Source organism: Nicrophorus vespilloides, unplaced genomic scaffold, assembly GCF_001412225.1.
Source record: "Nicrophorus vespilloides isolate i.1.1-1 unplaced genomic scaffold, Nicve_v1.0, whole genome shotgun sequence".
NCBI classification, from domain to species: domain Eukaryota; kingdom Metazoa; phylum Arthropoda; class Insecta; order Coleoptera; family Silphidae; genus Nicrophorus; species Nicrophorus vespilloides.
In genome coordinates, this window is record NW_017099813.1 from 102,276 (window position 1) to 116,579 (window position 14,304).

The 14,304-nt window shown below is 29.7% G+C and overlaps 1 protein-coding gene across 1 annotated transcript; it reads left to right on the forward strand.

The window, feature by feature from the left end:
- Positions 1 to 13,651: 13,651 nt before the first annotated feature.
- LOC108565674 (acidic leucine-rich nuclear phosphoprotein 32 family member B-like) lies at positions 13,652 to 14,089 on the forward strand. Its single transcript, XM_017925246.1, has one exon. It carries the CDS (start codon positions 13,652 to 13,654, stop codon positions 14,087 to 14,089), a length of 438 nt encoding a protein of 145 aa, XP_017780735.1.
- The last annotated feature ends 215 nt before the right edge of the window (positions 14,090 to 14,304 follow it).

The following is a 14,304-nucleotide window of genomic DNA, read 5'->3' on the forward strand; positions in this document are numbered from 1 at the left end:
GGAAGGTTCAGGGCGCCACTTCCTTTTATAGAGAGGAAGAACTCTATCAACTGCTTCCAGATCAGCAACTTCTTCTCCGACGGTGGGCCTTAGCTCCTCTAGAGCACCTACACCGTCCTCTTGGAGATTACAAAATATATCAGAATATCTTCTTAAACTGGAGACCTCAACCGTCTTCTTTCGCGGTTCGCTGCGGTCTCCCCGAATTTTTGAAACATAGTTGCAACGTGGAGCGCACTTGCAGCGTTGTCGATTTTACCACGTTACAACTACTACTCAATTGCTATAAGTATTTCATTAGTCCTTCGTTTTGACACAAGGTAACAGCTGTCATTTAGCTTTCCAACATATTTGTTTATAGTTGTACCACTCCTCAATTCTAAAAGTATTTCATCAGTCTTTCGCTTTGACACAAGGTGACAGCTGTCATATTGCTACCAAATATATTTGTTTAGAGTTATAGTACTACTCAATGACTGCAAGTATTTCATCAGTCCTTTGCTTTGACACAATGTGACAACTGTCATTTCTTGTCCCAACATATTAGTTTATAGTTGTACTGCTTGCTACTCAATTCTATAACTATTTCAAAAGTCTGTCGCTTTGACACAAGGTGACAGCTGTCATTTCGCGACCCAATATAATTGTTTATAGTTGTACTACTTCTAAATTGCTAAAAGTATTTCATTAGTCCTTCGCTTTTACACAAGGTGATAGTTGTCATTTTGTGATGCAACATATTTGTTTGTAGTTGTACTGCGACTCAATTACTAAGAGAATTTCACCAGTTCTTCGTTTTGACACAAGGTGTCATATTGCTTCTCAACATGTTTGTTTAGTACAGCTACTCAATTGCTACAAGTATTTCATCAGTCCTTTGTTTTGACACAAGGTGACAGCTATCATTTTGCGACCCAATATAATTGTTTATAGTTGTACTGTTTCAAAATTGCTAAAAGTATTTCATCAGTCTTTCGCTTTGACACAAGGTGACAGCTGTCATTTTGTGATACAATGTATTTGTTTGAATCTATACTGCTACTCAATTGCTACGAGTATTTCATCAATCATTCGTTTTGATACAAGGTGACAGTTGTCATTTTGTGATACAACATATTTGTTTGTATTTATACTGCTACTCAATTACTAAGAGTATTTCACCAGTTCTTCGTTATGAAATAAGGTGACAGCTGTCATATTGCTACCCAACATATTTGTTTAGAGTTATACTACTAATCAATTGCTACAAGTATTTCATCAGTCCTTCGCTTTGACACAAGGTGACAGCTGTCATTTCGCGTCCCAACATATTTGTTTATAGTTGTACCGCTCCTCATTTCTAAAAGTATTTCATCAGTCTTTCGCTTTGACACAAGGTGACAGCTGTCATTTTCGTGTCCCAACATATTTGTTTATAGTTGTACTTCTACTCAATTCTAAAAGTATTTAAAAAATCTTTCGCTTTGACACAGGTGACAGCTGTCATTTCGCAACCCATTAAAAAATTAACATACCTTGAAAATCGCTGTTTTTATTAAGTGAAATCTGTTTATACAAGTCTATCAAACTATATCAATTATTAAAATGAAGAAATCACAAAATTGATGATTTAAAACCAAAAGAAATGTAAAAAAATCATTTTTTGTTTTGAAGTTGACAAAATTTAGATGTTACCATCAAATAAAATCTAAAAATTTTAAAACATGTTAAAAAATTAACTTATTTTGATCTTTTAATTACTAATAAACTTTTAAACATATAAACTTTTGTTAAATTTGAAACACTAATAATGCAATAGTGTGTTAAAGTTAATAAAATAAATTTCATTTCATTAAAATTGTATCTTTACAAATATAAATAATATAATATGCGCATTGAGAGGACGATTGTGCTGAAATCCGTGAATGCAGAAAATGTACGCTTTTTAATGTGCTTATTATAACATGTGTATTTTTTAATGAACGTATAATAATGATATCGCTTTGTCGGCGCACAAAAGAGATAAGTTTTGAATGAAAATTGCAACCCAATTCAATATGAAAGCGTTGTCAGCGAACGCAATTATATTTTATAATTGTGCAAATAAACGTGCAGCCTCCGCTTTTTCTTGTTTGCTTGTTTTGTTTGTTCGCTTTTCGAGTGGATTCAAAACGGAAAACGGTTTTATTAATATTTGATGTTACAATTAAGATTTTTATATATATCATCATTACTATTTAAACTATAAAGTGTAAATTAACCGAAGGTAATTGTTTTTGTTTACAAATTTTGGAAATAATATCAATAAATAAGCACTTAGCAATTGTTTATAAGCTTAGAGAATTTGATGTAATTAGAGATTTCGTTAGGTTGTAATTAATTCGCTGGTAGAGTTAATTTAAATAGTATTAAGTTACGTATATATTTGTTAATTAGTTAATTAATTAACTTAATAAAATAAACAAACATTTGTACAATACCGAATCTTTTACAATTAGTTAATAATTAAATATGATCAAGATAAATATTATAGTTTTGTTGTTATAAACATTTAGATTTATATTCAAAGTAAATTTACATTTTAACTATTACTATCATGACTATAACAAGATTATTTCTATATTAATTGCACGGTTATCTTCGTGCGTTTACATATCTCAGCTGATCTCAATACGTTATACAATACTGACAGTATCTCATTTAATAATACTACTAATTTATAATACGTAACTGATGCAATAATCTACATCCACTTATGAATAATTTATATTTCATATAATTAATATAGTTTAATTAAATTAGTTGCATTAAATTATACAAATTATAATTATTACACGTATTTAGTAATTAGGACTTAATTATAACTTAATTATCAAAAATAACCTGAACTATGCAAATTTTTTTACAATCAAAATTAACTTAAGAAAATCTCAGCGAGGTTAACATAACCTTAATCAACCTTATCTAACCTAACTTACTTTAAAATAATACCAAAATTGTGATAAACCAACAAAAAAATGACAGGAAAGCTAACATAACCTAAATTAACCTTACGTAACCTAACATATATATAATATAACCTTAACTGTCCAAATCTCCACTAACAAAAATTGACTTAAACAAAAAAAAATGACACAAATGTCAGCAAAACAAACGTTACCTAGATTAACATACTTTAAATTAATATGACACTATCTGACGGGTCTACATCGCAAGCCCGACAACAGAAAAACCGTCTATTGAAATCCCGACTTTCGAAAACTCGACTGTATCGAAATCCCGACGTTCAAAAACCCAGCTGTATTAAAATCCCGACGTTTGAAATCCCGACTATGTCAAAATCCCGACTACCATAATCCCGACAATCAAAATCCCGACTATATCGAAATCCCGACTACCATAATCACGACTATAATCATAAAAATGTTATTGTAGAAATTTATAATAATAAAGGACACTGTCGGGATTTCGATATAGTCGGGATTTCGATAGACGGGATTTCGGTTGTCGGGCTTTCGATTGCCACCGCTATCTGACATAACCTAATATTAACCTAAAATTATTATAAACCAACAAAATTTAAATTACTTAAATGTCATCAAAGCTAACATAACCTAAAATATCAAAATCTTTAATAACCAAATTTGTCATAAACCAATATAATCTAAATACCTAACCTATTTTAAATTAATATAACACGAATTGCCATAAGTTAAACTATCAAAATCTCTACTAACAAAAATTGACCTAAATCAACAAAATATAAATGACATTTAACAGCAACATAACCTAAATTATATAAATCTGCTCTAACCAGAATTGATCTACCCTAAAAAAAACTAATCTAAACAAATGATACCAATATTCTGGTGTTGAATGTTGCAAAAAATGTAAGAAAGTTCTTTTTGTCTGTGGTATATTTTTAAATCCATAAGTTGAAATGTTCTGTAATTATTAATGAAGTATAGAAATGTGTAAAAACACTTTTGAACGATACAAATGTAACAATTAACGTTGATAGAATGTCGTTATTGATTAATGGTGTTTTTTTTGGCCATCGTCGGGGCATGAAATCGGGGTGCCACCAAAATTGGAATTTTACGTAAAATCCAAAGGCACTTAATCAATTTCTTGTCAACCTGTGCGTGAGCGCAAGAAGTCGCGACCGGGGCTCCACTTTCCAATTAATCATCGCCACCGTTGCTGCCGCCGCCGCCGATCCTCAAAACCCTCTCCCTTCTTCATCTTCTTCCATCCACCCTTAACGACGATCCCTCGCCAATTAACTTACAACTTAATTATGCTCAGGAAGGCGCGGAAGAAATCACTAATTAGAGCCGAGTTGGCGGAATTGAATTGTTATCTCTGGTTCGTTCGTTTTTTTCATGTTGCAAATTGATCCGAAATGGAATTGTTGTGGTAGAAATAACTCGCTGATTTTCTGCCAAAATCTTTGCGTTTGAAGTCTCCCCAAATACAGACATATTACAAATACAAATTCACATTTACACACACACAAATTCTTTTCGTTCGTCCAATTCTTTCTCTCTCTCTATGTCTCTTTTGTGGTTCTCGGAAGGAAAAACATTTACGAAAGTCACGGCCATTGTTCTGCAGCTCCGTCTGATGGACGGCGGATCTTTGTTTCCGAGTTATCGCCGTGAAATTGAACGTTACAGCGAATTATTTCTCTTTGCTCTTGTAGTTTTTTTTTTCATTTTCGTTCTTTCTTGCTTGAGCAAACCGCGTCCGACCAGACGAAACAGATAAAACCGACGTCGAGTCGACCTCTATCTGAATAACGCATATGATCTTGTTGCAAGAAGCTTCGTAATAAGGATACGGCTTCATCGAGTCTATTGTTAACAGAAAATAGCTTTGTTCTGCAAGCGTTGCTTTGAAGTCATCCGCTTACATTTATTATTAATCGACAAATTAACAAAGGGACTGCAGCAGAGGAACACAGAAATATGCACACATTTATTTAAGAATTAAAAAAATCTGTTATAAATGTTTTAATAAAGAAATAAAATCTCTTGAAAATTGGTTGACTATCCTAGAAATAATCTAGTTTTCAGTAGGAAACTGATCCTTTTCCTTTCTCGTAGATTTTACAAAGTATAAATTGAATATGTAAAGTGCTTACATTGAATACTAAACTACTTTCATTAAGTATTGAACTACTTTCATTGAGAATTGAACTACTTTAGTAATAAATTTGAAAAACTGTGGAAAATAATACATATTTCACTGAAGAATTAAAAGTTCTTGAAAATTGGTTCACTAAATACTTCAAATTGAAAGAAAATTTTATTTGGAAATAAATAGTTACAAAATTTGAAAAAAAAATATATAACACATATATTAATTATTGTTGAGTCTTTACAAACAATCTTGTTTTTCTTAGTAGAAAACTTTGATCCTTCTCTTTTCATGTAGATATTATAAATATAAATCGATTATGTAAAGTGCTTACATTGAATACTAAACTACTTTCATTAAGTATTGAACTACTTTTATTGAGAATTGAACTACTTTAGTAATATATTTGAAAAACTGTAGAAAATAATACATATTTCACTGAAGAATTAAAAGTTCTTGAAAATTGGTTCACTAAATACTTCAAATTGAAAGAAAATTTTATTTGGAAATAAATAGTTACAAAATTTGAAAAAAAATATATAATACATATATTAATTATTGTTGAGTCGCTACAAATGATCTTGTTTTTCTTAGTAGAAAACTTTGATCCTTTTCTTTTCAGGTAGATATTACAAATATAAATCGATTATGTAAAGTGCTTACATTGAATACTAAACTACTTTCATTAAGTATTGAACTACTTTCATTGAGAATTGAACTAAATTGAACAAAATTGAAAAATAATACATATTTCACTGAATAAATAAAGCTCTTGAAAATTGATTCACGAAAGGTAATAAATACTTCAATGAAGAAATAAAAGTTCTTGAAAATTGGTTGACTAAATTAGAAATAATTTAGTTTTCAGTAGGAAACTTTGATCCTTTTCCTTTCTCGTAGATATTACAAAGCATAAATTGAATATGTAAAGGGTTTACATTGAATACTAAACTACTTTCATTAAGTATTGAACTACTTTAGTAAGAAATTTGAAAAACTGTGTAAAATAATACATATTTCACTGAAGAATTCAAAGTTCTTGAAAATTGGTTCACTAAATACTTCAAATTGAAAAAAAAATTATTTGGAAATAAATATTTACAAAATTTGAAAAAAATATATAACACATATATTAATTATTGTTGAGTCTTTACAAACAATCTTGTTTTTCTTAGTAAAAATTTATGTTTATGATTATTATTATATTATGTATTATATTATGTATTAGTATTATATTATATTATGATTATGTAAAGTGCTTACATTGAATACTAAACTACTTTCATTGATAATTGAACTAAATTCACTGAATGATTAAAGCTCTTAAAAATTGATTCACGAAAGGTAATAAATACTTCAATGAAGAAATAAAAGTTCTTGAAAATTGGTTCACAAGAAAATTTTATTTGGAAATAAATATTTAATTTGAAAAAAAAAAATTTAATACATATTAATATTAATTTTTGTTGAGTTGTTGATCTTGTTTTTCTTAGTAGAAAACTTTAATCCTTTTTTTTTACGTAGATATTACAAATATAAATCGATTATGTAAAGTGTTCGCATTGAATACTGAACTACTTTCATTAAGTATTGAACTACTTTCATTGAGTATCGAGCTACTTCCGTTGAGAATTGTGCTACTTTATTACGTAATTTGTATATCTCAAGTGGAAGATGATGCTGGAACGAGGAGAAGCATAATGCCATTTGCAAGCGATTCATGGAATTGCAGAATGAATAAATCAGAGGTCGAGTTTGCGGGTTTCAAGGGGTCGGTCGGTGGATGTGAGCTTGTAGGGTGGCCAGTTTATCCTCGGACCGAGGCGATACAACAGGCTCCCGTCTAATTAACCCTGTTTTAAACTAGATAATGATAATTAATAACCGTGAGCGGCCGGCGCCGTTTCCGCAGCAAACTGTGAACTGTAGCAGCAAGCAGCACACAGCAAGTTAATTGCCGGACCCCCACGGATCCTCGACGATGGTGGTTTTTAGGGCACCCTCTGCTGCCGCCTCTCTCTCTCTCACACACACTCACTCCCAATGGAATACTTGATTAATGCCAGCTAAGACCCAGTTCCGAGGTTTTTGCCGCTCCCGGGATACGTACCCAGCGCCACCAGTTTTTTTTATCCAAATTTTCGGAGAGATAAAACGTGGCCGGAGCGCGTGGCGAAAATCTAAATATGAGAGCGGATCTCCAAGGGCCAAAAGTCCTAATCCGGAACACACGGTTGTATGTGTATATATATATAAATAAATAGAAAGAGAGATGAAGGGATGAGTAGAGAAGGGACAGAGTATGTGCACGAGGAAGAGTACTTGTGTCTGCTGTGTGTATGTACAAAGTTGAGTAGAGTCGCAAAACTTCTCGGAGGCTGGCGTTATCTAATCTCCGCGGTCATAAACAAAGGCGGCGGTGGCGGCCACCACCATCACCCTCTTCGCCCCTCCAACAAACTATAACATACACTCACCCCCCCGCTGAACACACTTCAATTTCAAAGGCTCCCCCGCAGCGCCGCCTCTCGATAACATGCGTTCACCTAATACTTATTAACAATACATCATGGCCGACCCACCGCCCACCACCCCCGAAACGACAACTCTTCGATCGTTATTTACTCCATTCACGACGCCATTTTTCACGCGCCCCACATAAATTTCCACAGCTTCATAATTAAGCTTTAAGCTCACACACATCCTACACAATATACACACCGAAATACCTCAACTTAACTATTAACTAACAAATCCCGTACACGCTAACCTAAATCCACCTGTAATAACATACATTTCTAAATCCATTATTAAATTACTATATCATTTTAATCTCAACTGGATGTCAATCTTCATGATTATGATAAACCCATGTTGTTTACCAATTAATGACATAACTGTCAGTTGTGTTCCACTTAAAAATAATTGTTGGTACAATTGACATATATGTACGTCAAATGTCAATCAAGTTGAGGTTAAACCACTTTTCATATATATTTAATTCAGAAACTTTTATATTTTATTGCAGTTCAAATACTAATGAAATATTACTGTCAATTATGTTAGAAGTGTCAAAATAGCAATGACAAGTACGACTGTCATTTATGTCAAACGTCAATTAAATTGTGGTTACATCATTATACTTTTCATACATATTTAATTCAAGAACTTTTAATTCAATTAAGTTATAATTAAACATTTGTAATTTAGTGAAATCTCAATCAACACCTATGAAACATGACTATCAGTTACTATTAGTGACTAAACTGTCCCATATGTAAGCAGTGATAAGTTGTCAATGATAAGTTCGATTGTCATTTATGTCAATTGTCAATCAAGTTGAGGTTACAACATTACACTTTTCATATATATTTAATTCAAAAACTTTTAATTTTAATCGATTTAATTAAACATTTATATCTTATTTTAGTCCTAATACTTATGAAATATTACTGTCAGATATGTCTGAAGTGTCAAAATGACAATGACAAGTACCGCTGTCATTTATGTCAAACATCAATTAAGTTGTGGTTGCACCATTATAGTTTTCATACATATTTAATTCAAGAAAGTTTAATTCAATTAAGTTGTAATTAAAAATTTGAAATTTAGTGAATTCTTAATCAACACCTGTGAAACATGACTATCAGTACTATTAGTGACTAAACTGTGCCATATGTAAGCAGTGATAAGTTGGCAATGACAAGTTCGATTGTCATTTATGTCAATTGTCAATCAAGTTGTGGTTACAACATTACACTTTTCATATATATTTAATTCAGAAACTTTTAATTTAAATCAATTTAATTAAACATTTATATCTCATTTCAGTCCTAATACTTATGAAATATTACTGTCAGATATGTCAGAAGTATCAAAATGACAAGGACAAGTACCGCTATCATTTATGTCAAACGTCAATTAAATTGTGGTTACACCATTACACTTTTCATACATATTTAATTCAAGAATTTTTAATTCAATTAAATTATAATTAAACATTTATAATTTAGTGAAATCTCAATCAACACCTATGAAACAGTGATAAGTTGGCAATGACAAGTGCGACTGACATATATGTCAATTGTCAATTAACACTTTTCATATTTAATTCAGGAATTTTCAATTCAAATAAATTATAATTAAAAATATATAACTTAGCGAAAATTTTAATAAAAACCAATAAAACATAACTAACAGTTACTATTAGTGAATAAACTGTCAGATATACATATACATATCTGACAGTTTAGCAATGACATGTTTGCAATGACAATTAGGACTGTCATTTATGTCAAATGTCAATCAAGTTAAGGTTACAGCATTAAATTTTTCATATATATTTAATTCAGAAAATTTTCAAATAAGTTTTAATTAAACATTTATAAATTAGTGAAATCTCAAAAATCACTTATGTTACGTAACTGTCAGTTATTTTTAGTGAATAAACTATCAGATATGTTAGCAGTGACAATTTGGCACAAGTGCTACGTCTTTAATGTCAAATGTCAATCGAATTGAGGTTACAACATTAAACTTTTCATATATATTTAATTCAAACTTTTAATTCAATTAAGTTATAATTAATCATTTACAATTTAGAGAAATCTCAATAAAAAACCTATAAAAGTTACTTTTGGTGACTAAATTGTCAGATATGTTAACAGTGACAAGTTGGTAATGACAAAGACAACTGTCATATATGTCAAATGTCAATCAAGTTGAGGTTACAAATATAATCGGATTTAATTAATTTACGTAATTCCATAATACAAATTAATGCATTTAATTAATTTAATATTGTTTATACATAAATCTCGATTGGACTAACCAATTCTCACCAATTCACACGTTCACTTGTGCAATTCCCACTTCACGCCTAATTTGCAGCTTATGTCGCAACAAATATTAATTAATTAGCCCATATAATTACAATTATATAATTGATTAAACACTAATTGCTCGTAACCGCATTACACAATATAATGTTTCGAATATAACTTTATTTAACTTTAAAAAAAAGTATTAAAATTCATATATTTGTGAATAAATATTACAAAAATATATAAATTTCGAAAACCAAAAGCTAAAAATTAATTAGTTTCAATTAATTATTTGTACAATTAAATAGAATATATTAATATGTTAAATTGAAATAAAAAGTTAAACGTTTTTATTATTTATTCTTGATTCAAATTAAATTGATCGACTTCTTCTTGAAGTGCAGTATTTACGTTGAAATTAATTTCGTAAACTGTTTCATTGGCATAGTTGAATAGGAACGGTTCGAATCGAATCGAATCGGTGAAGAATTTCTTTCCGTTTTTTTTTATTCTGCGTTTTCGTTCGTTTTCTGCGGTTGCATGAATGCAGTGAAACTTTAATTAACATTCCGTTTCAATTCGCAGTTGCGAAAGACACGTTTTTAAGAGACATTCAAAGTGATTGCACGAAACCACTCTGAAACCTGACTACTAATTAACTAATTCAATATTTGACTTACGCAAGAATTTAAAAAAAAAGTAAAAAAATATATAGAAGAAGAAAGAGAACTTGATTTGAGAGAGTTAACTACATTATCACGTTGCATAATGATGTAGAAAATTTTAATTTTCTTATTTACTTTAATAATTGTGTTTATCGATTATTTAAGTGATTATTTAAGTAAATTATCATTATAAATCTATCAAAATCTATGTATATTTTAAAAATGAGGAAAAAATTTTTGTAGAAAATGAGCCGAAAAACTTAGTGAAATCTAAATAAACACCCATGAAGATTAACTGTCAGTTACTTTTAGTGACTAAACTGTCAGATATGTTCATGATAAGTTGACAATGACAAGACATGTCAAATGTCAATCAAGTTTTTAATAACAATAGTACACTTTTCATTGTATATTCTAATAAAAAAATGTTTTTAATGCACAAAATTCACAGAGAAAAAATAAATTTTCTTTCCTGAAATTATTTCATTCTTTTTCTTACATAAAGTTTCATTACAACAATAGTACACTTATCATAATCTATGTATAATCTGAAAAAAGCTGTGATATTTCAATAAACACTGTCAGTTACTATTAGTGACTGAACTGTCAGATATGTTAACAGTGACAAGTTGGTAATGACAATGACGACTGTCATTTATGTCAAATGTCAATCAAATTTAAGTTTTTAACAACGACAGTATTTCATTGTATATTCTAATAAAAAAAAATAATGCAGAAAACTCGCAGTGAAAATTTAAATTTTCTTTCCTGAAATTAATTGATTATTTTTCTTATATAAAATTTTATTGCAATAATAGTACAGTTAATATCTATCATAATCTATGCATATTCTGAAAAAACAGTGAAATTTCAATAAACAGCATAACTGTCAATTACCATTAGTAACTAATCTGTCAGATATGTTAGTGACAAGATGCCAATGTCAAGTACGACTGTCATTTATGTCAACTGTCAATCATGTTTATGTTTTTAACAACAACAGTACGTTTTTATTGTATATTCTAATAAAAAAATGTAGAAAATTTGCTGAGAAAAATATAATTTTCTTTCCTGAAATTAATTAATTTTTTTTTTAATATAAAGTTTGATTGCAATAATACTAAACTTAGTATCTATAATAATCTATGAATATTCTGAAAAAAAAACTGAAATGAGAACAGTTACTATTAGTGGCTAAACTGTCAGATATGTTATTGACAAGTTACCAATGACAAGTACGACTGTCATTTATGTCAAATGTCAATCAAGTTTAAGTTTTAAACAACAGTACTCTTTTTCTTTCCTGAAATTATTTGATATAATTATTTATTTACATTCTGAAAAACTGTAACATTTGTTATAGAAAATGATCAGAAAACTAATTTTTACAATTCTCTATTTATTTTGTCAATTAAAATACGATAAGTAAAATACAGTCATTCCATTCCAATTATGCTGCTTCTTTACATATCTAACGGTTGATCACAATATTGAATCCGGAATGTATTCAAATAAGCGCTGAATAATTTATAAACGTCGATTAATCATAATTTGCACTTTACATTTGTACGGAATACATTTCTATACATATTTTTTTTGTACTTTAATTTATTTTTCAGTATATTTGATTGATTGCATTTCTATCCAAGCAAAATCATTAATCTTCATTCATATATTCAATGGTTTTTTTTTATTATATACATAAACGATTTGAAAATTAATAAAAATTTTATTTCTAATTCTTTCTATTAATATATAACAGTTAAATTTTTAACTTTATTTTGGAAATACTCAAATGACGTTGTTTTACATTGATGTATGTATGTATATATATGATAGATCTGTGTATAATTCAGGTGTTCTAGCTTTGTACATGGAAGGCATTGATACGCATTCCGTTTCCAATACAATTAATTGAGTTGAGCTGATTCAGAGAGAGCTATGTTCCACAATTGGTTGTGTTTGTGGCCGTTACACCGGAAATGGTAATCCAATTGTCGCAGAATGGTCAAGCACAGGTTTCTGCTGTTGCAATTTGAATGTGTTACAAAAATCAGAAAATTGATTCACTTCTGTAACATCCACGAAAAGAAAATAATTTCAACAACTTTAAATATAAAATAAAAAATATACAAAGAAATATGTATATTTCAGTTTAATAAAACTGAAAAAATTGTAGTTTATTCAAAAAATTTGCAAGTTCATTTATTTTTACAAAAATTGCTTTTTATGCACACTAATTCTCGTCTATAGGGAAAAGGGAAGTGTTTGTATCATTTTCAATTCATTTCTATTAATGATATGCCTTCAAATATTAATTATTAAAAAAAATATGGTTTGACCAAAGGAATATAAATCGTAATGTTTATGGAATAAATAAAAAAGTTGGCGTTGCAATTATGTAAATTAAATGCAATTATGTAAATTTTTCGGAGATTCATTGAAAGAATTTGTGTTGTTGCTTTAACAGAAAGGTACAAGAAACTGATGCATCTGAAGTGATCATCTACCGTCCAGGGATTCGCCTGTGCATTAACAAAATCCAGAAAATTCTGCAAATTTATTAAGGATTCATTTTTATTGCCTCATCTATATAAAAAAAAAATGCAATAAATGAAGCAGGTATGATTCTAGTAATTTCCTAGAATCAATGAAAAAGTTTGATAATTTTACTTTCATGGACAAGTAAACTATCAACTTTCTTTTATTCTGAAGTACAAATATTTATAATATACAGGAAAACATTCAATTTAAATAATTGTTGCTATTTTCTAAATTTGCACAAATTCTAACATTATTTTACTTTTTCAAAAATTTATTTGATTCTAGGAAATTAATAGAATCATACCTGCTTCATTTATTGCATTCTGTTATATAGATGAGGCAATAAAAATGCACCCTTAATAAGTTTGAAGAATTTTCTGGATTTTGTTAATGCCCAGGCGAATCCCTATAAAAGGGTAGATCATCACTTCGGATACATCAGTTTCTTGTACCTTTCAGTTAAAGCAACAACACAAACTACCCCAAAATATTTCAGCGATGAATTCCTTCAATGAATCTCCGAAATATTTAGCAATCAGCTCTGAAAACTACTTGCTGCACGAAGAAGACATCCACGACATGGAAATCAACGATGAAGAAGTCGAAGAGATTAACAATGAAGAGGAGATTGATGTAGTCAATGGAGTTATTGAATACTATCCTCCAGTTTATGTAGACGAGAGCAGCCGCGACGCAGATGACGAGCTGTCCTCTGAAAGCGACATGGATTATGACGAGGAGGATGAATCAGCATCAGATAGTGAAATGGACGAAGATGATGGTGACGATGATGATGATAATAATAATTTAGAAGATCAAGATTCCATGAGTACAGGAAACATATGGTTTGAGGATGAAGAGACCTGCAGAAAGTTGTTTGATTCTATGAGGAAGAGAAAAAGAGGTTTCAACAACAAGATTTGTGTTTTACGTTAAATCTTGTCGAAGATTTATGTTTTCTAGTAAATTTCTTGTAAATACTTATTGTTTATTCCCAAAGTTGACAAAAATAAAAATTAATTTGAATTTATATGACTTACTCAGATATATATTTATTTAACAACAAAAAATTGTATACATTTCATCTGTCCAGATTTGATAACAAATCGAAGATGTAGTATACTACGTAAAGTTTATTTTCAGTATGAAAG

Bases quoted from the DNA above. Each gene is read 5' to 3' on its own strand.
- LOC108565674 (XM_017925246.1), top strand. From the start codon at position 13,652: ATGAATTCCTTCAATGAATCTCCGAAATATTTAGCAATCAGCTCTGAA.